At 41.1% G+C, this 22,525-nt stretch overlaps 1 protein-coding gene across 1 annotated transcript; it reads left to right on the forward strand.

The window, feature by feature from the left end:
* The first annotated feature begins 208 nt into the window (after nt 1-208).
* Irak1bp1 (interleukin 1 receptor associated kinase 1 binding protein 1) lies at nt 209-21,167 on the forward strand. The gene is made up of 4 exons (XM_052715281.1): nt 209-788; nt 9,609-9,674; nt 20,407-20,537; nt 20,636-21,167. The coding sequence occupies exons 1-4, from the start codon at nt 477-479 to the stop codon at nt 20,901-20,903; spliced, it is 777 nt and encodes a 258-aa protein (XP_052571241.1). The 5' UTR covers nt 209-476; the 3' UTR covers nt 20,904-21,167.
* The last annotated feature ends 1,358 nt before the right edge of the window (nt 21,168-22,525 follow it).

Here is a 22,525-nt window from a genome sequence, read left to right on the forward strand (position 1 = left end):
CTCTCATTGGCAAAACGTGGTTTATCTCAAGAATCAAAACAAGTAGTTGTGGGTAAAGACGATGGGAGCCTGACAAACGTGCAGGCCGACCTGCACCATAAAACCCAGGAAGACAGGGCTGCGGGGTTGCGGGGGGGTCTCACACTCCGGGAACGGAGGCCACGTCCGCTTGATGACCAAGGGGTGAAGGGGGGGGGGTAAGGTCACGTGGGAGGCCCGTGCTCAAGACCCGGAGGCCACGGTTGCCATGTCTCCCGCAGGCCATGAGCTCTATGGTCAACGTGTACCGACCTAGTCGGCCTCCTCCTCGCCGTCGACCCGTCTCCACGCTGCAGCTGCACCCCCGAACTCGGCGGCTCCGCCGCTCCCATCCCGGCATCCCCTGCGCCCGCCGCGCTCGGTAGCGGCGCGCGGGAGCCCGGCGTCAGTCCCCGCCTGCCCGCGGGCATTGCTATGGCAACGCAGCTGCCCCAGCTATGTCGCTGCAACCCGCCCCTCCGTCGCGGGTGTTCATGGAACTGGTTCCCTGGGCTAACCTGGGCCGGGAAAACAACTCGATCTCGGCCTTGGAGGCGCAGCCCGTCGGCAGCCGCCCCCACGTCGCCAAGGCCCACCCTGGAGCCCGCGAGGTCCACGTGAGCGGCTCGGCCGAGGTGTCCGCCAGCCCCGACCGGGCGCAAGTGGCCGTGCGGGTGAGCAGCACCAAGGAGGCGGCGGCCGAGGCCAAGAAGAGTGTGTGCCGCCGCCTGGACTACATCACGCAGAGCCTCCAGCAGCAGGGTCTGCAGGTGAGCCTCCCGGGGACGGGGACGGAGTGCAGAGCGGGTGACTCTGGAGCTTTGGGGATGCTTTGTTACCCCAGTATTCATTCCAGGGCGCAATGGATGCTTGAGCCTTCCTTCTCGAATCTTAAATGAAAGCAGTTATTGGCCGCAGTGAACTTGAAATCCCACATGCAGATTGGTTAGGTTGTTTTTTTTTTTTTTTTTTTTTTTTTTTTTTAATCTGGTCATATTTGCTGCAGTGATTTTGTTTTTAAGCTTAGAGTGTTGAAATGTTTTCTTGAAAAGTTACATGTAAATGCTTGCCTATGTAGAATGTTGGGCCATAATCCCCTTTGGGGGGTTGTTTTTATTCTGCATGTTGAAATTGGCAGGTGAGGAGCTTGAACTGCTTGCTCCCGATCAAAGGTTCATGTGGAGGGGATCTTCCGTGTAATTGCAGATTTGGCGTCCATTTCCGGTTTATGGTGATCACTTGCCCCAAATTTCCCAACTTTTTTCGTTTTAACCTTTTTTTTAAGTCAATATATGTAGGTATCATAAGTGAAATGCTTTTTCTTCCTAGACACGTCTGTGAAACAAATTACTAAATAGGTAGTACCTTAAGCCCCCTTTAAGGAATGGGGCAAAAACGGAAATAGCGTTACTTACTCCACACTGCAACTCTGTTATGCATGTTTTAATATCCCCATTTTCCAAATTTAGAGAGAGAAAATAATGCTCTGAACTTTAAAGAACGATATTTGAAATCCTATTCCTGAAACCACAATCAAGGTTGCTTTCAACTTTGCCACACTTCAGATACTTAAGATGAAAGAAACTTAGAAGCCACGGACAATCATCTATCTCAGGGTTATCATTGTAAAAAACAAGACCCTACCTGCAGGACCCGTGGTTTTCTGGGAACTCTGATTTGTTCAGAGTGAAACACAATCTTGCTTCTGTACTAGAAATGTCATACCTTCGAAAAACAGGTCTTTATTTTTAAAAGAAAATAAAGTATTGCATTTTAAAAGAAAATTTGTATTGCATTCAAAACCAGAATAATCGAAATGACCTGGGGGGGGGGGGGGGAGCGGGGAATCTCCTAAGCAACCTGCTGTAATCCTGTTTGAATAATGTAGTTAGCATTTTATGTCATTGACATAGAACATGATCTGAACCCATGTTTCTAACTCCTATATGTAAAACAAAATAAATATAGTAATTACACTCAAAGTCATTGTTCAAGGCAAGGTACAGGAGAACTGTAATTTCCCATATTGTCTTTGCTAATGGAAGAAAGCACTCATACAGACAGCTTGCTCAACACATGGTATAAAAAAACATTCATAGTGCTTCTCAGGGTAAATTATGTTCTTCACCAAGTCCTTATAATATTATACATTTTAAACTTTGAAATATGGGCTTGTAAATATACACTCCTCTGATTAAAGAGCCCCTCCCAAACTCAACACTTGCTTAAGGAATGGAACCTGACTTTCTCATCCATATTTCCTGACTTCTCTTCCTTCTTAATCCAGATGACTTCCATTTTGTTTGTAAAGAACCAGACCAAAATCATATTCTTGGCATTCAACACTAATCCCTGTTATACAATACTCCACTTTTTACTTCAAATGAAGTGTGTCAGTCTATTATAATTCTTGATGTACTTATCTCTCAGAATGATTGCCATTTGAGTAATGCCCGTATACATAATGCATGTCATGAAAAATGCTTTCAACTGAGTAAAAGAGAAAAGAATGAAACAATGCATAAGTTATTAGCTCTATTACTTGTAGATCATGAATTTATGAATTTGTAGGAAGATATAGCAATCAGTTTTAGCATTGTTTTAATGGGAAAATGTTGTAAAGTTCTAAATAATGTTTACTTAACCAAGAAACATTTATTAAGCATTCCCTAACACTGTTCAGATTTATGTGGCACTTAACCTAGTATGGTATTACTTCAGGGGCTGCTATAATGAAGTATCACCACCTGAGTAGCTCCTGGACAACAGAAATTTAGTGTTTGTAGCCCTGGAGGTTAGGAAGGCTAAGGCACCAACAGCTTTGGTTTGGTATGGAGAAGATTCAGTTCATGGTACATAGGTGGCGCCTTCTCCCTGTGTCCTTATGTGATAGAAGGGACAAGGCAACTCACTGAGGCCTCTTCTTAATAAGGACACTAACTTAATAAGGACACTAATTCCGTCCACGAGGCTCCACCCTCGTCATCTAATCTCAAAAACCATTTTATACCCTCACAGTAGTGACTAGGTTTTAATATATGATTGGGCCATACAAGCATTGCAGATTAGAGTGAATAATTTGTTTTCTATTTTATATATAAATTTAGGCTGTAAACTCCAGTATTTGCCTACTCATAATTGTATTATTTTCAATAACTATACATGCCTCGGGCAGGTTGGTAGGCAGTAAGAGAGAGGAGAGATAATGGGGTGTGTGTGTGTGTGTGTGTGTAATATGAAGGGCAAAATATTTAGAGACAGTTGTTTATCTTTTTTCTCCAAACCTGGCTTATCAACAGCTTCCAAAGAACCAATCACACAAGTACATTTAGTTTTTTTCTTCCAAGAGAATCTTTAAAAAAGCAACTGTATCTGTTTCTTTTTAAAATGTATATATTAATTAAAACTATATATTATAAATATAATTATAATATATATGAATGTGTATTAATATATGATTTCTATATTAATTTTATTCTGTTTTGTTCTTTTTTTTCCCTTTTATTAAGCATAGATTCTTTATAGTTTCCCGTCCTCTACTCCTCCCAGTTCCTCCCTACCTCCACTCCCTTTCTGTCTCTCATTAGAAAAGAACAGACGTCTAGGAGATGACAGCCAAACATAAATATAATTATAAGTAATAGAAAAATAAAGTGTAATAACATAAAACAAAAACATCATATCAAACTTGGACAAAACAAGCAAACAGACAAATAAAAGAATCCCAAGAGAAGGCACAAGAATCCGGGACCCACTCGTTCACACATTCGGGGATCCCATAAAAATACTAAGCTAAAAGCTGCAGTATATATGCAGGGGACCTGCTGCAGACCCGTGTAGGCCCTGTGATTGCTGCTTCAGTCTCTGAATTCGTATGAGCTTTGTTCTCCTGGTGTCCTCCAACTCCCCTTTCTCCCCCACTACTCCCGCTTCCTCCTCTTCCCTAGGGTTCCCCAAGCTCTGAGAGGAAGGATTTGATGGAGACAGAGAGATAATAAATCCTGAGCCCTCTGTTGCTGGAATCCTATGATCAGAATAGAATAGTATGATTCATGCCACCATGAAAGTATGTGGATAGTACATTGAGGAGATAACATTGATTTTTACCTTAAGAATTCCAGAAGGGCTTCATAAAGGAAGTGACATTCTGTTAAAATGTTAAGCACTAGCCAAAAGGAAATCATTGCCGTTCCACATCAGAATGCAGCAGGCATATATGTTAACAGCACTCTGAGTAATTCAGTATGGCTGGAACACAGAAGACAGCCTGGGAGAGAATTAAGAGAGAAGATTAAAGGAGAGAACCGGAGGCCAAATGTAGAATTGTGTGGCTGTACAGCTTTACTTTTTTTCACTGGTGCTACTGTACCTGACAGAAGCAACTTGAAAGAGGAAGAATTTATTTTTGGTTCACAGTTTCAGAGGGTCTCACCATGGTGGCAGGGGAGCTGTGGTGGCAGGGAAGGCTGAGTCTGTGGAGCTAGTCACATGGCCTGGAGCAGGAAGCAGAAAGAAAGGGACCAGAAGCAGGGCCAAGTATAACTCTGTGAGTGTGTGTGTGTATGTGTGTGTGTGTGTGTGTGTGTGTGTGTGTGTGTGTGTGATAGTGTGCGCACACTTGCATGCACACATGCAGGCACATGCACATCTTCCTGTAACACACTCCACCTTATTCCCACCTCTAGTGGCCTACTTTGCTAGCCAGGCTCCACAGGCTTCAAAATAGCACCACAAGCTTGGAAACAAGTGCTCAAAATACAAGCCTGAGAAGTTATTTTAGATTCTAACACAAGTGTCCTCCTGGAGTGTCTCAATATTCTTTATAATTAAGACAGCTGCTTCCTGTTGACAGATCTTATACAATGCTGTGTCACTTAATATTCCTACCCTCTGATGTTCTAACATTGCTGCTTTATCGAAGAGAATTCTCAGGACCAGAGTGACTACTGGCAGATAGCTTGCCCACAGCTAAGAAATGACAAATTTAGATGCCATCCAAGACCTTTGACCCACGCTTTTAACTATTACAGGATGTTATTACTTTATTCTCTTGGCAGTAGATGATGGAGGTGTCAGGGAGGTGACATAGTGGGTGATGATAATAATCTCCTTTTATGTTTGCTGGCCCAACACCTGTCTGCCATTATATGTGAATTAATTGCCTGGCCAGGCTCTGAAACTTCCTGCAAATGGGGTCATGCATTAATACCAGGAAATGATATTTTCCTGCCCCACCCTGAACAGTCTTCAAGTTAAGATAATAAAGAACTGAGCTGAGTGACAGGAGTGGACAGGAGACCCCCAACTTCTTCACTTGTTGAGTGGAGTAATTGAGAGTTTCTGACCCTCAACTGCAGCTGCAGTTTCTCTGCAGGGTCAATTTGAGTTTGCCCCCGATGGTAATTTGCTTCACAACCCAAACTCTTTTGGTTCCCTTCTGTATAAAAAAATAATAACCCACTTATTTTTTTTGGAATTACCTTCAAAATGAACCAATCCAAACCTTGTTTCCAAATCTGCTTCTGGCCATACCCAAATTAAGATAGGGAATGGTAGGAATAGTTTGGCATATTCATTTGCTGTTGTTTTTCATGATTAAAAAACGCATGCTACATATTTACACATGTGTATGTGTTTGTATATATGAAGGCTTATGAAAAACTTAGGAAGATTAGTTTATACCTTCTCCACTTGGCACAGTAACCATTATTTTCTTCTGTAACTTTTCAAATTCATTAAGTCCAAAGAAGTGATATTTTCCCTTTTAACAATGGAAGTTAAGCTTTTTCCATATAAATTTTTAGTTCGGAATATTTTGCCCATTTTCCTTTACCTTTTCTGCATTTTAAGATTACCGATAACTTATGGCTGACATGTATTGCAAAAACAAGTCTGCATCTGGGTTATATAACTTACATGGTTTCAAACTTTCAAAGTTTTGACAGTTTATTTAGCCAAACTCATTAATCTTTTTTGTATATTTTCTACCTTTAATGTACTATTTATTCGGTCCATTATTGTAAGGCAATATGGTTATTAAATGGCACATCCTGGAATCTTTAGAGATCCTAAATAGTCCATAAATACTCTATTCTTGGAGTTTATTTTGGTAAAATAACAAGTTTTATTTTCTTTTAACTAGGTAAGTAGCTGTGCCTGATAACCCTTATTAGTCAGCCTTAACTTTCAAAATGATCTCCACGTACCTTTGAAAATGAAAACCTCGGTTTCACATAACTGAAAAGTCAGGTGGTTTTGTGGCTAATCAGGATTTATGTGGTTAAGTCCCCTCGCTTTCCCGGTATCTTCCTGTGTGACTCAAAATGCTGCATCCATCCCACCCCGGTATCTTCCTGTGTGACTCAAAACACTGCATCCATCCTGAGCCTTACATCACATGATGATAAGTCATCTTAAGAGATAGCCACAGTTAGTTATTGTAACCACATTGGAAAAAAATCCTGTGGGCTGGAGACGTGGTTCAGTGGTTAAGAGCACTTTGCTTTTCGTTAAGCACTTTTTTTAAGTTGCTCTTTGCCAAGGGTCTTTGTTCGATTCCTAGTACACACATGGCAGCTGACAGCCCTCTAACTCCAGTTTCAGGAGATCTGATGACCTCTTCTAAACTCTGTGGGCACCAAGCACACACATTGTGCATAGACATATATGTGAGCAAAACACTTGTACACAGAAATAAATCCGGAAGTAAAGCCTGAATGGACAACCTAAGCTTCTGTTTGTGGCGAGAGAAATGCTACAGACAAATTAACTTGTATTTTGATATCTGCATGTCTGTGGTAAGCAAATGTGGGAATCCAAAATGGTTGTGGTCTCTCAAGCTTCACTTGAATCACAGGCTATGACTTGAGGATTCCATACTGCCTACAATTCTGAAATATTCCAAGTCACTGTTTTTTTGCATTCTTAAGGTATTTTGACCCAGATTAGCGTAAAACATTGGGTCATTATGGTACTCCTATATTATCCATACTGTTTAAATTATTACATCTTTGTAAAACCTTTGAGGCCATGTTCTCTCCTCATTACTATGTACTGGAAGGATTTCCTGCCTGCAGGGAACAGGGCATGTTAAATGAGAACATGGAGATGGGGTCTGTAGTTCTAGATGGTAGAAATGTCTACAGAACAAGTAGAACTTCCCTTTATATTTGCTATTAAGCATATATATTTCAGGATAATTGCTGATTTTACAATATTATGTCATAGTAAGTTTATTCAAATATTTTATGTATAGTTGTATGGTTTTCTCTTTTTAAATTTATTCTTATATAGCTTTTTTATGGCTATTGAGCCTATTACCTTTTTCATAGTATTTAAAATAGCTATTCCTGTGTTGACCATTTTGTTTTAAAAGTCTGCCTTTTGTTGGGCGGTGGTGGTGCACACCTTTAATCCCAGCACTAGGGAGGCAGAGGCAGGTGGATCTCTGTGAGTTCGAGGCCAGCCTGGTCTATAGAGCAAGATCCAGGACAAGCACCAAAACTACACAGAGAAACCCTGTCTCAAAAAAAAAAAAAATACTATGCCAGGCGGTGGTGATGCACGCCTTTAATCCCAGCACTCGGGAGGCAGAGCCAGGTGGATCTCTGTGAGTTCGAGGCCAGCCTGGACTACCAAGTGAGTTCCAGGAAAGGCGCAAAGCTGCACAGAGAAACCCTGTCTCAAAAAACCGAAAAAAAGAAAAAAAATAATAAAAAATAAAAAAATAAAAAATAAAACAAAAGTCTGCCTTTTATATGTATGTAGAAAAAAAATTGTAACATAGTAAGGAAAGCCTCATGAAATAGGCTGACGTGGTATATTTATCAGCATAGCACTGCTGACATTTTGAGCTAGATAATTAATTCCCTTTTGTTGGATTAACCTGTGTATTGTAGGATGTTTAACAATATTCCTGGCCTCTAACTTATAGTGTAGCCAAAATTTAGTCATTTAGGTGCATATTGGTCAGTAAAAAGCCAGACCAAGAAGACAAATGTTTCATTATTCCATTCCTACGACATTCAGAAAAGACAAACCTGTGGAGGCAACTAAGTGGTTGACCGTAAAGGGGCTGCACAGGAGAGCCTTTAGTGTGGAAGACCAGTTCTTCACTCTGCTGGAGTGGTTGATACATCGCCTTATGCATCTGTCAGAACCCAAAGAGCCACAAGTCACGGAGCGAATAGTAACATTTGCAAGCTGGGGGAGGAAAGGTATCAAACAGGCTGTCAGACATTAATCCCAGTACAGAATTGAGACTGTGATAAATGAACCCAGTTCTGTTATAAACAAAGAACACAGCTGTATTAAAGGAAGTGGGGAAAGGCATGTCCTAAGTAACTAGGAAGTAGTGTTTTGACTGGAAACTGTAAGAGTAAAGATAAAGGTACAGAAACCCCATGCTCTGATGGATAAGTCTGTTTTCCAGGGTATACTAGTTCTGAAACTGCTGTACATGGATACTGGGGGAGAATGGAAACAGAATGAATACTGATTCTGACCTAGGACTCTAAGCATCAAGAGGTGCTATGCTCTGCACGGCTCCAGGGATTCACCTAACTGAGGCAGAAAGGGAGTGAAGAAATGTCATACACATGGACACAGACAGACTGTGCTCTCCGATAGAGAAGCTGCAGCACCCCAGAAGCTCAGTGTGTTTATTATATACAGTAGAATGGGGAGGTGGGGTTGTTGTATATACCTGGACAAGGAGGCAGGTTTAGTTACTCTCAGAGAAATAGTCTCTAGGGTTTGTGTGTGTGTGTGTGTGTGTGTGTGTGTGTGTGTGTGTGTGTGTGTGTGTTGAAAGTAAAGTGGCCATTTTCTGTACACACTGTCAGGCTTTGTCACCCCCATGGGGCTGAGGCATTGGGGTCCTTACATGGCTATTCCCATGTCAAACAATACTCATTAACTCAGGACTTACTTCCTAGATTGTAGAACTCAACGTTTAGCATCCTTCCATATCTGTGGGAAGATTCAGGGACAATCATGGTCATGTAAGTATATGTGTTGGTTGTGGGATCTTTCTCTCTCTCTCTCTCTCTCTCTCTCTCTCTCTCTCCCCCCCACCCCCCCCCTTGGCTCATAGTTTGAGAAGTACATTGTGGCAGGGAAGGCATAGTGGAATTCTATACTGTAATATTATGGGGTCTACTTCTGTCTTTAGTCTTCTCTATCCAAGAACTTTACATACAACTTGTTTTTAAATCATTCTAGCAACCATGTGGTATGTCTATTGACCTGATTTTATACATGTGGAAGCAAAAGCTCAAAAAATACTGAGTAACTTACCAAGAGGTACACATGATAGGTGCTTTGTCAAGTCAGTTCATAACTTCTATTCAAGTGACATAAGTAACTAAAACCCGAAGTGAAAATGGATCCATTTTTTGAACAAGTATTTGTAGGCTTCAGATTGATTTTATGGCAGTTTTAAGGAAGTTTGAAACATCAAGGCAGGCAGTTCATCTTTTGTATACTGTGTGTCTTCCTATTTCAAACTCAGGCTTCTTAATTGACGGGCAGAAACGACTAAATTCATAGGCAAAGGTTTAGTAACTTCACTGTGCTACTTTCTGTTTCAGGCAGAAAATGTCGCCGTCACAAAGGATATTAGAAGAGTAGAAAATGCTTATCACATGGAAGCCGAGGTATGCACTGAGTGATGGGAAGCACCTGGACGGTGGGGCAACTGCAATTTAGGTGCATTCATTCTTCCGCTGGAACTTACCAGAGCAATGAGTCTTATGGCAATGATCAAAAACGCTTTTTCTCAAAGTCATTCTGAGAATATGTGTCTGGTGATGCATTAAAACAAATTTAATGAGATCTACTTAAGAGAAATGATGTAAAATGAAATAAAAACAGCAACAGGGAAAAAGCAGCTAAGTACTACAGACTGGTGAGCAGGAATCACTACAGAAAAGAAATTTTCCTTAGATTAAAAATTACATGAAAAAGCTATAAAAGATTGAGACACTTTTAAAACATTCTTTTGTTTCTCAACACAATTCCATGGTCACTGTGATAAAAAGTATTTAAATTTTAAATCATGTAGTCTTTATCCACATAAGCAGCACACTGTTTTCAGAATGTTCAATCCTTGTTTACTGAGGTCCCAGCATGCTGTGCTTCTCACTCTGAAGGCGGGCGGTCAGAGTTTATATCACAGTATGTCTAGTTGTATAAGACAGCTATTTCTGATTTTCATGTTTTCATGAGACACTTAGTCCAGCTGCCGCCTTGTCACAGGAAACAAAGATGACCTAGTTAGAATAGAATCTTGTCTACCAGAGAGACTCTTCCTCTCTAGAGGTAGAAAACACCTCCGGAAGCACCGGGTGCTCTTCTGTCAGTCAATGTGATGGTGCTTCCTAGCACTAATATTAAGGTTAGATCACTAGGGCTCCTACTTCTTAGAGATGAAGCGTAAAATCAGAGTATCAGGACAGAATGGACGTTGGAAAGGTGACTCTTGTCCCTTGGACAAGAATTTCAACAATAAACAATCATCTTCATTAGCTTTGTGATTGCACATCTAAAATTTAGCTATCTCCAGGAAATTTACAATTATTCATTGTGGGCTTAGGCATTCATTTGACATAGATTATTTTGACAGAATGAAGAGTAGTCAGGCAGGATTCTAAATTATAGAGGTTTGATGTTAGTGAGATAGTAGATCCCTCTAAGGGTTTTACCCATTAGGAATTCAGGTTGTAATGAATATAGGAGCAGGCAATCCTAGTTAGGAGGGCAGATACTTTGTTTTTGTTTATTTTTTAGTCAGAGTCTAAATATGTAGCCCACACTAGCCTCAAGTTTATGCTCTTCCTATGTCAGCTTTCTGAGTGCTGGGATTACAGTCCAGCCCATCACTCCTAGTTGTACTTAGGTTTATTATTATAAAGGCTCACCAAGAGCTCAGGGGAAGAGATTGTTCCAAAACTGAACAAGGAAAACTGGAGGGTTTTTCCGATCACTGAGTTGTTTTAAGATTAAAGTTACCAGTTCAAGAGTCCTTGACTGTGAGAATTGAGCTAAACTCTGTTCTTCCTTCTGCTGTACCTGCCTTTTTGGTGTTCAATATTCTGATTTCTTAAGAAAGCACTTATATATATAGAAACACTATACTGTACATTCCAGTACATGGTTGCCATTAGATCATCACCAGTTGTCAGTGGAGACCATGGCAATACATGCTCAGTCCACTTTTAATATTATACAAAGCTTCAGAATACTAAAGATGATAGAACTACTATGGTTTTAGTAGGACAGTACCTTACAGGTTGTGGTCCAGCTAGTCTCCCAATGGAAAGGCCAACAATCTGGTAGTTGCTCAGTCCACGAGGCTGGGTGTCTCCGGTGGTCTTCAGTCTACATTAGAATCCTAGAGAAGGTGGTTCTAATGCTGGTGAAGGAACGGACTCACCAGCGAGGGTGAGGGCAAGTAGACAAAGAGCAGAAGCTTCTTTCATCCTGTCCAGCTCCTTGGCTTTTAGCTGATTCCAAATGGAGTCCAGTTGACAACCAAGATTAGCCAACCCAAGAAGAAACCAGTGAAAATAGAAGTATTTGACTAATATTGTCAGCCAGCCTGACCTGCTTGACATTTATAGATCACTTAGTCCCCAAACCATGCGCCCATGCCTTCATCTGGAGCGTTTTCCGAGACAGATTATGTTCCGGGCCAGTAGCCTTAAGCACAGTTGAAACATGCACAGTACATTCTCCAGCCATAGAGGAATTACGCTAGAAACCAATAGCAAGAAAGTGCTCTGCAAGAGCCTGCAAATATTTGGAATTTCAGTACCATGCTTTTCAGTAACACATGTATTAAAGAAGAAATTGAAAGGAAATTAAAAAGTGTATAAGTAAGTTTAAGAAAGACATCATTCCAACTGTGTAAACCTTTCCAGAAACTGAAAAAGGTGTAATACTTCCCAGCTCATTCTTTGGAATCAGAAGATAATAAAATTTGGTGTGCGTGGAGTGTGGGGCAAATATCAGAAAGAAAACTATACATCAGTATCAATCGGATGTTTTAAATTATAAACAAAGTTTTAGCAAATCCAATTCAGTTATATCTATACACATAATAGTGGTTCGTTTTAATTGTCAATTTGATATAATCTAGAATCACTTGAGATTCTCAATGAGGGATTGTCTAGATCAGGCTGGCCTGTGTGCACATCTGTGGAGGATTGTCTTGATTATGTTAATGATGTGGAAGACCCAGCCCACTATGAGTGGTACCAGTCTCTGTATTTGGGTTCTGGACTCTGAAAATGGAGGAAGTGAACTGAGTGGTCGGTCAGCATACATACGTTCATTCCCTCTCTGCTCTTGACTGGAAGTCACTGGCTGCCTCATGTTCCTGTGTTGACTTCCCTCAGTGCTGGATTGTAACCTGGAATTTTAAAACAAATAAACCTTTTCCCTCTTCAAGTTGCTTTGGTCAGGGTTTTATTACAGCAACAGGATACTAGGCCTCAAATACATACACAGGACAATCCATAATAGCCAAGTAAGATTTATCCCAAGCATAAAATGTTGGTTTAACATTTGAAAAAAATTGATCATTTTGAGTCACCATATTAAGAAACCAAAAGAGAAAAATGACAGGTTCATTCTGGTAGATGCAGAAAAGGCATTTAATAAAATCCATCATCATTTCTTAACAAAATTCTTAATAAAATTTAATAAAAATAACAACAAAAATTCTCTGCAAACCCAGTGTAGTGGCATATAACTTTAATCTCAGTACTAGGTAGACAGAGGCAGGCAGAGCTCTGTGAGTTTTGGGCCAGCCTAGTCTACGTAGTGAGACCCTGTCTCACTGTATCAAAATTAATTAATCAGTTTGATAAGGAGCATCTATTTAAAAAGCTGCAGGTAATGTTATGCCTTTATAATGAAATACTGAATACTTTGTGCTTAAGATCAGGTACCATATAAAGATGATGGCTACTCTTATGGCTTCTTTTTAACATTACACTTGAAATTCTAGTCAGTGTAGTTTGGGGAGGGGACAGACAAGGATAAAAATATCCAAACTGAGAAGGAAGAAATAAAACACTTTATTTAGGAGCAACACTACCATCTATCTAGAAAATGTTATGGAAAAAAATCTACTAGAAGTAATAAACATAAATTTTAAATGTCAAGGGATACAGCTGATAAAATATGCTAAAAACCATAAAAATTTCTGAGAGAAAGAACTAAGTAAGTGGAGAAATGTATCTTGTTTGTGATTTGGAAGACCCAACATTATTGATTCTTGTTCTCCCTAAAGTGAGTTATACATAGATTTATTACAATCCTATTCCAACTCCTAGCTAGCTTTTAAAAATAGAAGTTGGCAAACTGAGTCAAAAATACATTCAGAAATGCAGAGTATCTCCAACCACTTTGAAAAAGCATCTTTAGTTATAATAGCCTCACACTGGAAACAAATATTTCAGACAAGCTGTGGTTTTATCCACATAACAGAACACCACATAGAGTAAAACAGTTATGCAGGAAATGGCTGGAACTGCACGTGCAATGCGCCAAGTTAAAGGAGTCTCCAAAGATGGCATATTCCTGGAAGAGGCAGGTCTGTCAATCAGGCACAGGTTGGTTAACTGCCAAGGGCCTGGGAGCTGAGGAGCAACCAGTAATAAAATTAAATGAGATTTGTGAAGTAATGGTACAGATCTAATTATTTAGAAGAAGGAGGAGGGTTCATGGCCTAGGGGAAGACTTGGAACAGCTCACCTCCAAGGACCTCTAAAGCCCAGGAGCCAGATCCACAGCATACTGGAGAGTCTTCAGTCTGACTGGAACAAGCTGGGGGTCTCCACAGTTGCCAAAAGGCCAGCGAGAAGCCCATCACCAGGCAGATTGTGACCATCCTGGGGAAGACACGTCACCTTGAGCACTTCTTCTGCATCTACAGCCAGTAAGAGCTCAGATCCTGGAACTTCTCTGAGGTGCTGACACTTCTGTTCCCCGTATGGAAGTGTTCGTAAGAAGAGGGAGAAGCCTGCTGCTGGACACATTATTCTGGCAGTTTGCACCCAAGTGTGGTGGCTGTGTTGGGGCCATCCTGGACAACTCCATCCCACTCTGTGGCACCCTGAGTGCATGTGTGCTGGGAGTGTTCCCCGCTTTTTGTCAGCAGCTTCTTTGAGCAAATGGGCAGCAGTACTTGGAGGCACACTGCCATGGGCAGCGGGATTTTGTCCTCCTGTTACCAGCTGCTACATCAAGAGCAGGGCCAAGAAGTTCCACCCCAAACACCTGAAGTCAGTGCCTTCTGCCTCAAGCTGCTCAAGAAAGGCTTCTTCAAGAATCGAACAGCAGCCTCACTGTCAGAGCTTCCTCAAGCTCTTCTACATTGACCTCCTTCATCTGCCTCTTTCCCCAACTGCTGCTGGGACCCAGGGACCCAGGGGTGATGGGGCACATCCAACAGAAACTGGAACCTTGCCATCATCAGGTGCTGGCACAGGACAGAACCAGGATGTTGGGATCTTGCCAGGTTCAGTTCTCTAGAACCTGAGGGCCCTCCTTTCCAGTTCTGTGGCTATCCCTCCCAGGCTTCCTGCTTTTTGTTTTTCCCAGAGATGAAAACTGGGACCCAATAGGCTCCATGTGCATCCCTACAAATGGCCTGGCCAGACCAGGCTAAGTCAGCACACCACACCGAGGCCTCTCACACTCCAATTTAACCAGTGGAGTCAGGGTGGGAGAGCAGACAGGATCAGCAGAAAGCCTTTCCCCCATGTTTCTCTCAACCCTATTACCTTGAGACTACTGGGGACACCTGGCCCCCTCATAAACCCCTCCATCCAAGGATGGATGTGCCCATAGGCCACTGAAGGTCTTTGAGTTTCCACTTTACCATCTCCCAGGATTTGAATGACTACCTTACTTCCTCAATGCCCCTTTCATACATGCCTCAGGTTTACTGAAAAGGGACTCTCCAGCAATAATGTTTCATAGCCATTTTCTCCATCTCTGGGGATGTTATGAGGTGGGGAATGTTGCCCCTGCCTCAACACTGCACATGTCTCAACACTGTACCAAATTTATAGATTCATTTATTGAGGTTTTAATTTAGCTGCTCAAGTTGATTTTACTTCTCTATGCAGGTGATTTTAAAGACATCCCCTTTTTTGTTTTTGTATTCTTGTAATGACCTTGGCTTTGGTATGGGGGAAGCAATTTGTTTTGTTTCTTCTGAGAACAAGCAAATTAAGTTGGGAAAAGCTCTTGACCTCTTTTGTAACTTTACAGCCCCCTCCTCAGGACTATTTTTAAACAGCTATATTTTAAAACCTCTTCCTTACTGCTCAGGCCAAGAAGCTCTTAATTAAAACTGGCCTAAGGGGATTTGACCCTTTTGGACCTGGAATTCTGAATCTCATCTGCCCTGCTTGTGGGGGCCCACAGAGGCTCTCTAGTGAGACCTTACTCGGGGTCAGAGAACCTGGGCTTGCTTTACCCAGTAGGGCTGCATAATGGGATGATTTGGCTACAGGTGTGGTTACCAGGATCTACACTTGACTGTACAGTGTGCTTTGATCTTGAAAGGGGAAGGTCTTTTGCCTCACCTCTGGGCATTGTATAAAAAGCCCTTTGGAATAAAATTTGAGGCAACTGGGTATTGACCCAGGGCCCTCCCAAAGCTATCCTGTGTCTCCGTCTAGGTCTGTATTTCTATAATACTTCCTCATTCATCTCTCCTCCTCACGTGAATCCTTCTGCGGGTTGGACTGACACCTGCCTAAGGAAGGCAAAGGGGAAAGTACATGTTGTGGGGCCAGTTCCTGTCTGAATAAGCCATCGGGAAGCCTATGTTCCCCCATGAACCTGTTGGCAACAAAGAAAACCCACAGAACACATATAACCCCTCACTGCTTCTCTGGGGCTCACCCTTCTGCCTTCTCTTGAGAACTGGTGTCTGATTTTGACCCAGAAGACCATAAATGTCTCTGGTCTTGATTCCATTGGGTACATCACTTCCTCAAACTTCCTAGAGACTGGGCAAAGGTGGTTCCCTTTTCACAGGTGAGATTCATGCTAGGAGCATCTGAAAAGAAGGCCCCAAGTTAATGCAGGGGAGGAGTCTAGTAGAGTTCGAGGTGAAGGACAAGATCTTATCAGAGCAACAGGAAGCTGCATAGTTCTGTAGTAGGCTTTTTTGGACCACCAGCCCAAAATCATGACACAGACTTATTATTAATTATGAAAGCTTGGCCATAGCTTAGACTTGTTTCTAACTAGCTCTTCTAACTTCAATTAACCCATTTCTATCAATCTGCATGCTGCCATGTGGCTCGTGGCTTTTACCTCTCCTCCTGCATGTCCTGCTTCTTTTGCATCCATCTGGCTACTCTGCCTTTCTTCTTCCCCAAGATCTCTCTGTCCTCAGAAGTCCCGCCTAACCTCTTCCTGCCTAGATATTGGCCATTCAGTTCTTTATTAAACCAATCACAGTGGCACATCTTCACATAGTATAAAGGAATATTCTACAACATTTCCCGCTTGTCTAAATAAAAAGGAAAGGTTTTTAACTCTAACATAATAAAACTATAAGCAGTAAGAACAATTATCAGGTAAGAAGTACATTCACAATGTCCAGTCCATTTTTATTTGGCAAGTTCAGAGAAAATACTCTACTATTTATCTTATCTTGGTGAGTCCAAAATTTTGTGCCTAATTTACCTTCTTCATAACTAAGGAAAAACTGTAACTATAACTATCTGTCTTCAACCCCATCAAAGACCTGAGAAGGATATGTTACCTGAGTGGACAGGAAGTGCAGAGCAAGCAACTTCCAAAACTATGAGAAATGACAGAAACATCTGCTGCCTGGACAGTTACCCAAGGTTCCTTTGTAACATTGGGCATTCATCTTCAGCCTACAAGCCTAGAATATCTGACAGACTTTTCTGTGAAGCAGGAATTTTGAAGGACTGTCCCATCTAGTCTTTGCAAAGTTTGGCAGTTGCCTTCTTTTATGTCCTGTTTATCCAATTTAGACAATATACTGTCACCAGTCAAAGCAAGGGCAGCTTCTTTGCCCAGTGGCTGGCTTTGCCACAAATGAAAGCAACTTCATATGGAGATTTTTCAATGCCCATCATCCTCTTTTGGAGTAAATTGGTGCTGCCAGGAGCAGACGTGTCTCACTGTCATGAAAAGCCTTAAGTTATTAAACATTTTAAATGCCATATTCTATAGGTCTTTGAAGTGTTTGAAGATCACCTACCTAAAATATATCTCTGTATGACCTTGAAAACATACTTAACATGGCTATAAGTTTGATTATCATAGATGTCTGTTAACCTGTATTTCTTTATTATCCTAAATCACTTTCAAGGACTAAAACTACATTACCTATTTAAATGAGCTGTATAGGTACAATACCTCAAACAAGACTAGAAACATATATATATATATATATTTTGTGTGTGTATGTGTGTGTGTAATAACAAAAATAACCTTAAGTTTGTGTCAATATACAAAAATCCATACCAATTTGACACTGGTGGTTGTTCAAAAGTAGACTCAATAATCCACCCTTTTATCCCATGATTTCTATACCATATTCCCCCTTTTTTCCTTCAGAAAGAGATCCCTGAATCTAATTCCCTTTGTTTAGCTTTCTTCCTGACCATGACCAATAACAACTTGTGACCAACCCCCCAAATGATAATGAACATCCATCAAACAACTAAAAACCACCCACCCCACCTGTTGGGAATGTGGGCATCATGTTCTCTAGACTGCTTCCTGTTGACTGGGGGCAATGGCATCTTTGGGGGACCTTGAGAAAATTAGGATAATGGTCAGGTCCTGGGAGAGCTAGTTGTAACATTTGTTATCCAGTCTCTGTGCAATGGGAAAGCGTAAGGCTTATCTGTAGTCCTGGCTAGAATAGTCTGTGAGGCTGGACCATCTCAGCCAGCAGCCTTGAAGCTGTTTTGGATGTAGAACTCTGAAGAAACTGCAACAGAGGCATCTGAGAGGCTTGAGTACCTGAGCCACCTGTTTTCATTAGTGTCTTTCCCTTGCTCTGAAAACACACAAACTTTCAAAGGTAACACACACACACACACACACACACACACACACACACACACACACACACATGCATTAACACAAGTATGGACTGTGCATTGTACACAAGCCAGCCAAAGATGATTTCCTTTTTTTTATGTTTGAGCAGGTAAAATGTGTGTCACCTTTCTTGTAGTTTTACTAGGTTTACTTCTTTATGTCTGTAGCCAGGATTTTCAGAAGGTCTCCCCTGATCAAACTTGATTCTCTTTAACTGTGAATGAATCTACAGCCTTTTATTTCCTGTGGAAACAAAAGCATAACCTCTTCCCCAGTGCAATACATTTTTTGGATTCCATCTTAAAGGTTTTTCCCCCCCCCCGATCTGGATCTGTCTTCACTGAGCATCTGCAGTGTTCTCTGACCACATGAGACAAATCTTAAACTGTTATGTCACCTGCTGCTCAGCTCAGCTCAGTGCATGGTGCTGTTGGCTGGCTCCAGGCCACAGGCAGCGGCTAATAGCCACATCTCTGTATGCTGCTGAGCCTACCTGAGAGACCACGGTCACCAGGAAGCTGCAGTTGACTCCATGTTCCGAATTTTTTTTAACCTTTCTCAGGCCTTATGTGGCCCCACGTTGGGTGCTCTCATGCTCATGGATGAAACAGGAGCAGCCAGCCCTGGGCATTGGTCAAAGGAAGGAGTCCAGAAGGATCCATAGGCAGATGACCTAAACCAAGCATCAGCCTCTAAAGAGAGGCCCAGTGTAGTGAAGTTCCAGAAGAGTGTACTATCAGGGCCAGGCTGGCAGCTAGCCCAGATCTGGGGAGGTCAGCCTGGTCACTTCAAAGGTTTGATATTGATTGATTGGTTTTTGGAGCTGGAGCGATGGCTCAGTGAGTAAGAGCACTGGCTGTTCTTCCAGAGGACCCAGTTCAATTCCCAGGACCCACACAGCATCTAACAAACATCTGTGACTCCATTTCCAAAGTATCTAATGACCTCTTCTGGCTTCCATAGGCACAGCACACGCATAATATACAACCACACATGTAGACAAAACTCCCACACACATAAAATAAAAGTAAATCTTAAAAGAATGGCCTTTGAAAGAACATGGATAATATATTGAAGTAGAGATACGGACTCACTAAAAGGGAAAACTTCAGGCTTTGGAATTTCCCAACCTTGCAATTTAAAGTGACCCACTGAATCTTTGTTCCCTTGTCTGTTGCTCTGACCAGTATTTACTAAAACCAGATGGAACACTACTCTTCCTTGGCTAACATTTATGATCAAACACCGCTGTCGGTGCTGTATGAGGTCAGCTCCTCTTCAGTTCCTCCTGCTCCTCTACAACCTGTGCGTATTCATTTTAACAGCTTGAGATTGTGAAAGGCCCTCTAATAGAAAAGAGTTGGTCTTCCATTAAAAGCCTTTAATCCCAGCACTCGGGAGGCACAGCCAGGCGGATCTCTGTGAGTTCGAGGCCAGCCTGGGCTACCAAGTGAGTCCCAGGACAGGCGCAAAGCTACACAGAAAAAACCTGTCTCGAAAAACAAAAAAAAAAAAAAAAAAATGCTGAAAAGACTACAGCTTTCAAGTTTTGCTGAAATGAGACTGCTGCTCTATGTTTAAAGGTGGATACATAGGGAAATAAATTCACTTCTGTGTGTAGTAAGACCACTGGAAAGGGACACACAGCTCAGTGGTATCAGTAAAGGGTGACATACTCACTACCAATCAGAATCTAATAGAATAAATTAGACTAAGAAGTCAGAGTGGTATCAGGGTTAGAAATTAACCAAACAATGAAGCTGAAAGGGAGAACCCTCCAATTTTCAGAAAAAGTAAAAATGAATTTTAAAATGTTTAAAAAAAATTTTAAATATGCAAGCTAACATCAGATCATCTTAAATTTCATAGTCACAAGTCTTTAATAAGAAAATATTACAGCTATAAGAATTAAATGGGTTTTTTCTTACCTGGTGTATTTGTTATTTGTTACTATAAAAGAACCTTATAATCTGGCTTTACTCCTTCCTTTCTTTCCTTTCCTGTCCTCCTTCCCTCCCTCCCTCCCTTCCTTCCTATCTGTTTATCTGTTTGAGACAGGGACTTGCTGTGTAGCCCTGTCTGACCTGAAACTTGCTTTGTAGGCCAGGCTGGTCTTGAACTCACAGAGATCTACTTGACTCTGTCCCCCAAGTGCTGAGATTAAAGGTGTGCACTACCACACCAGCTTGGCTTTACTTTTTATACTCAGATTTAGACGAAATTTTAAAACTACATGAGGCATGACAATAACTTCAAGTATCATTTCACTTACAGGTCTGCATTACATTTACTGAATTTGGGAAAATGCAAAATATTTGTAACTTTCTGGTTGAAAAGCTAGACAGCTCTGTTGTCATCAACCCACCTGAGTTCTATCACACTCCAGGTTCTGTTGAGAATCTTCGGTAAGTTGAGCACATCTTTATATTATTCATCCTAAATAAAACTACTGAGTGTGGCGGTTCCTTTCATGTCATATTAATCTTTACTTTCAATCCCTAAGGCGGCAAGCCTGTCTTGTTGCTGTTGAGAATGCATGGCGCAAAGCTCAAGAAGTCTGTGACCTTGTTGGCCAAACTCTGGGAAAACCTTTACTAATCAAAGAAGAAGAAACAAAAGAATGGGAAGGCCAGATTGATGACCAGTTATCCAGACTCCCAGGCTCATTAACTGTACAACAGAAAATCAAAAGTGCAACACTACACGCAGCTTCAAAAGTGTTTATTACTTTTGAGGTAAAAGGGAAAGAGAAGAAAAAAAAGCATCTTTAAAATCCAGCTAAAGCATACTGTATTTGTATTTCCAAATCTGTTTTTATACATTTTATAATGCTTATTTCTGTCCTGAACATACATGTTGTATGGTATACTGATTCTCTATAAAATCTGCCGCTTTTTGAACATAATCCACAGAATGCTTATGTTCACTCTCTAGTTTCCAAAACACTCTGAGAAATACTGTGAGAAATAAATGTATTAAAACATACTTTTGTATACTGACAATTTATATATTGAAAATAAAATGAACAAAAACCAGCCGATGTTGAATTTTTGCTTCCAAGAATAGTTGTTATGTCTTGTGTTTATGTGTCCAATTGAACAGAAATAGATAAAATCTGAGCTGCATATCAAGAAAAAAATTGTTTATGTTCCATAAAAAAAGTTTTCCATTTCATCACAGTCTATATCTTTCTTTTTAAAAATTTCCTAGAATATTTAATTATATTCTTTACCCTCCCCCAACTCCTCCTAGATCCTAACCCCAACATCTACCCAACTTTTATATTCTTTCTCTCTCTTAAAAAAACAAAATAAAAACAAACCAAAGTATGCACATGCTCTCTCTCACTCTCTCTCTCCCCCTTCTCTCTTTCTCTCTCTCTCTCTCTCTTTCTCTCTCTCACTCTCTCTTACACACGCATACACACACACACACACACACACACACACACACACACACACACACACAGAATGGATTCTGATTTTATTGGCCAACTACTCCTGATTTGATCATGAGGGCTCCCCTGAGGTGTAGTTCATATACCTTGTTGAAGAACAGTGTTTTTTGTCTCTCCCAGCAGGTACCAATTGCAAACAGCTTCTTGGTTATGGGTGGGAATTTGTGCCCACTTCCCCTTCTCTGTGCTGGGATTTTGTCTGGCTTAAACGTGTGCAGGTCTTGTGCATGCTGTCACAGTCTCTGTGAGTTCATATGTGCATCAGCCTTGTGTCTGGAAGAAGCTATTTTCTTGGAGTCATCCATCACCTTTGTTTTTCACAGCCTTTCTGCCTTTTCTTCTGAATAGATCCCTGAGCCTTGAAGAGAGTTTGTTTGTTGATGATTAAGGCTGAATGCTCCAAAAACTCTCTGCACATTGTCCAGTTGTGGATTTCTGTGTTAACTACAGTCTACAGCAAGAAGCAGCTTCTCTGATGAGGGTTCAGCAATGCTCTGATCTATGGATATAGCAATATGTCTTACAAATTATTTTATTGCTATGTTTCTTTAGTAGAATAATAGTATGTTCCCCCCTCGGGCCAATGGACTATCTATTTTTAAGTTCTAGCCTCATTAACAGTGTCAGGTGTGAGTTCCATGGGATACTTGCTCATTCATGTTCATTTCTATTTTATTCATAAAAGTAGAAATTGGCAACAGCTTAGATGTTTATCTACTTATGAATAGGTAACAAAATTGTAGTGTATTTACACAACAGAATAATATTCGGCTGTTAAGAAAAATGAAATTTTCAGGCAATTGGATAGTGCTAGAAACAATCCTTCTAAACTGAAGGAACCCAGATCCAAAAAGATACACATTGCCTTCTTTATGGGTTAGTGTTAGGTTTTAAGCTTTAAATATATGTGTTTCAATCAGAGTGACCACAAAAGTT

The sequence above is a fragment of the Peromyscus californicus genome, unplaced genomic scaffold (genome assembly GCF_007827085.1).
Source record: "Peromyscus californicus insignis strain IS unplaced genomic scaffold, ASM782708v3 Scaffold_11__1_contigs__length_118956290, whole genome shotgun sequence".
NCBI classification, from domain to species: Eukaryota; Metazoa; Chordata; class Mammalia; order Rodentia; family Cricetidae; genus Peromyscus; species Peromyscus californicus.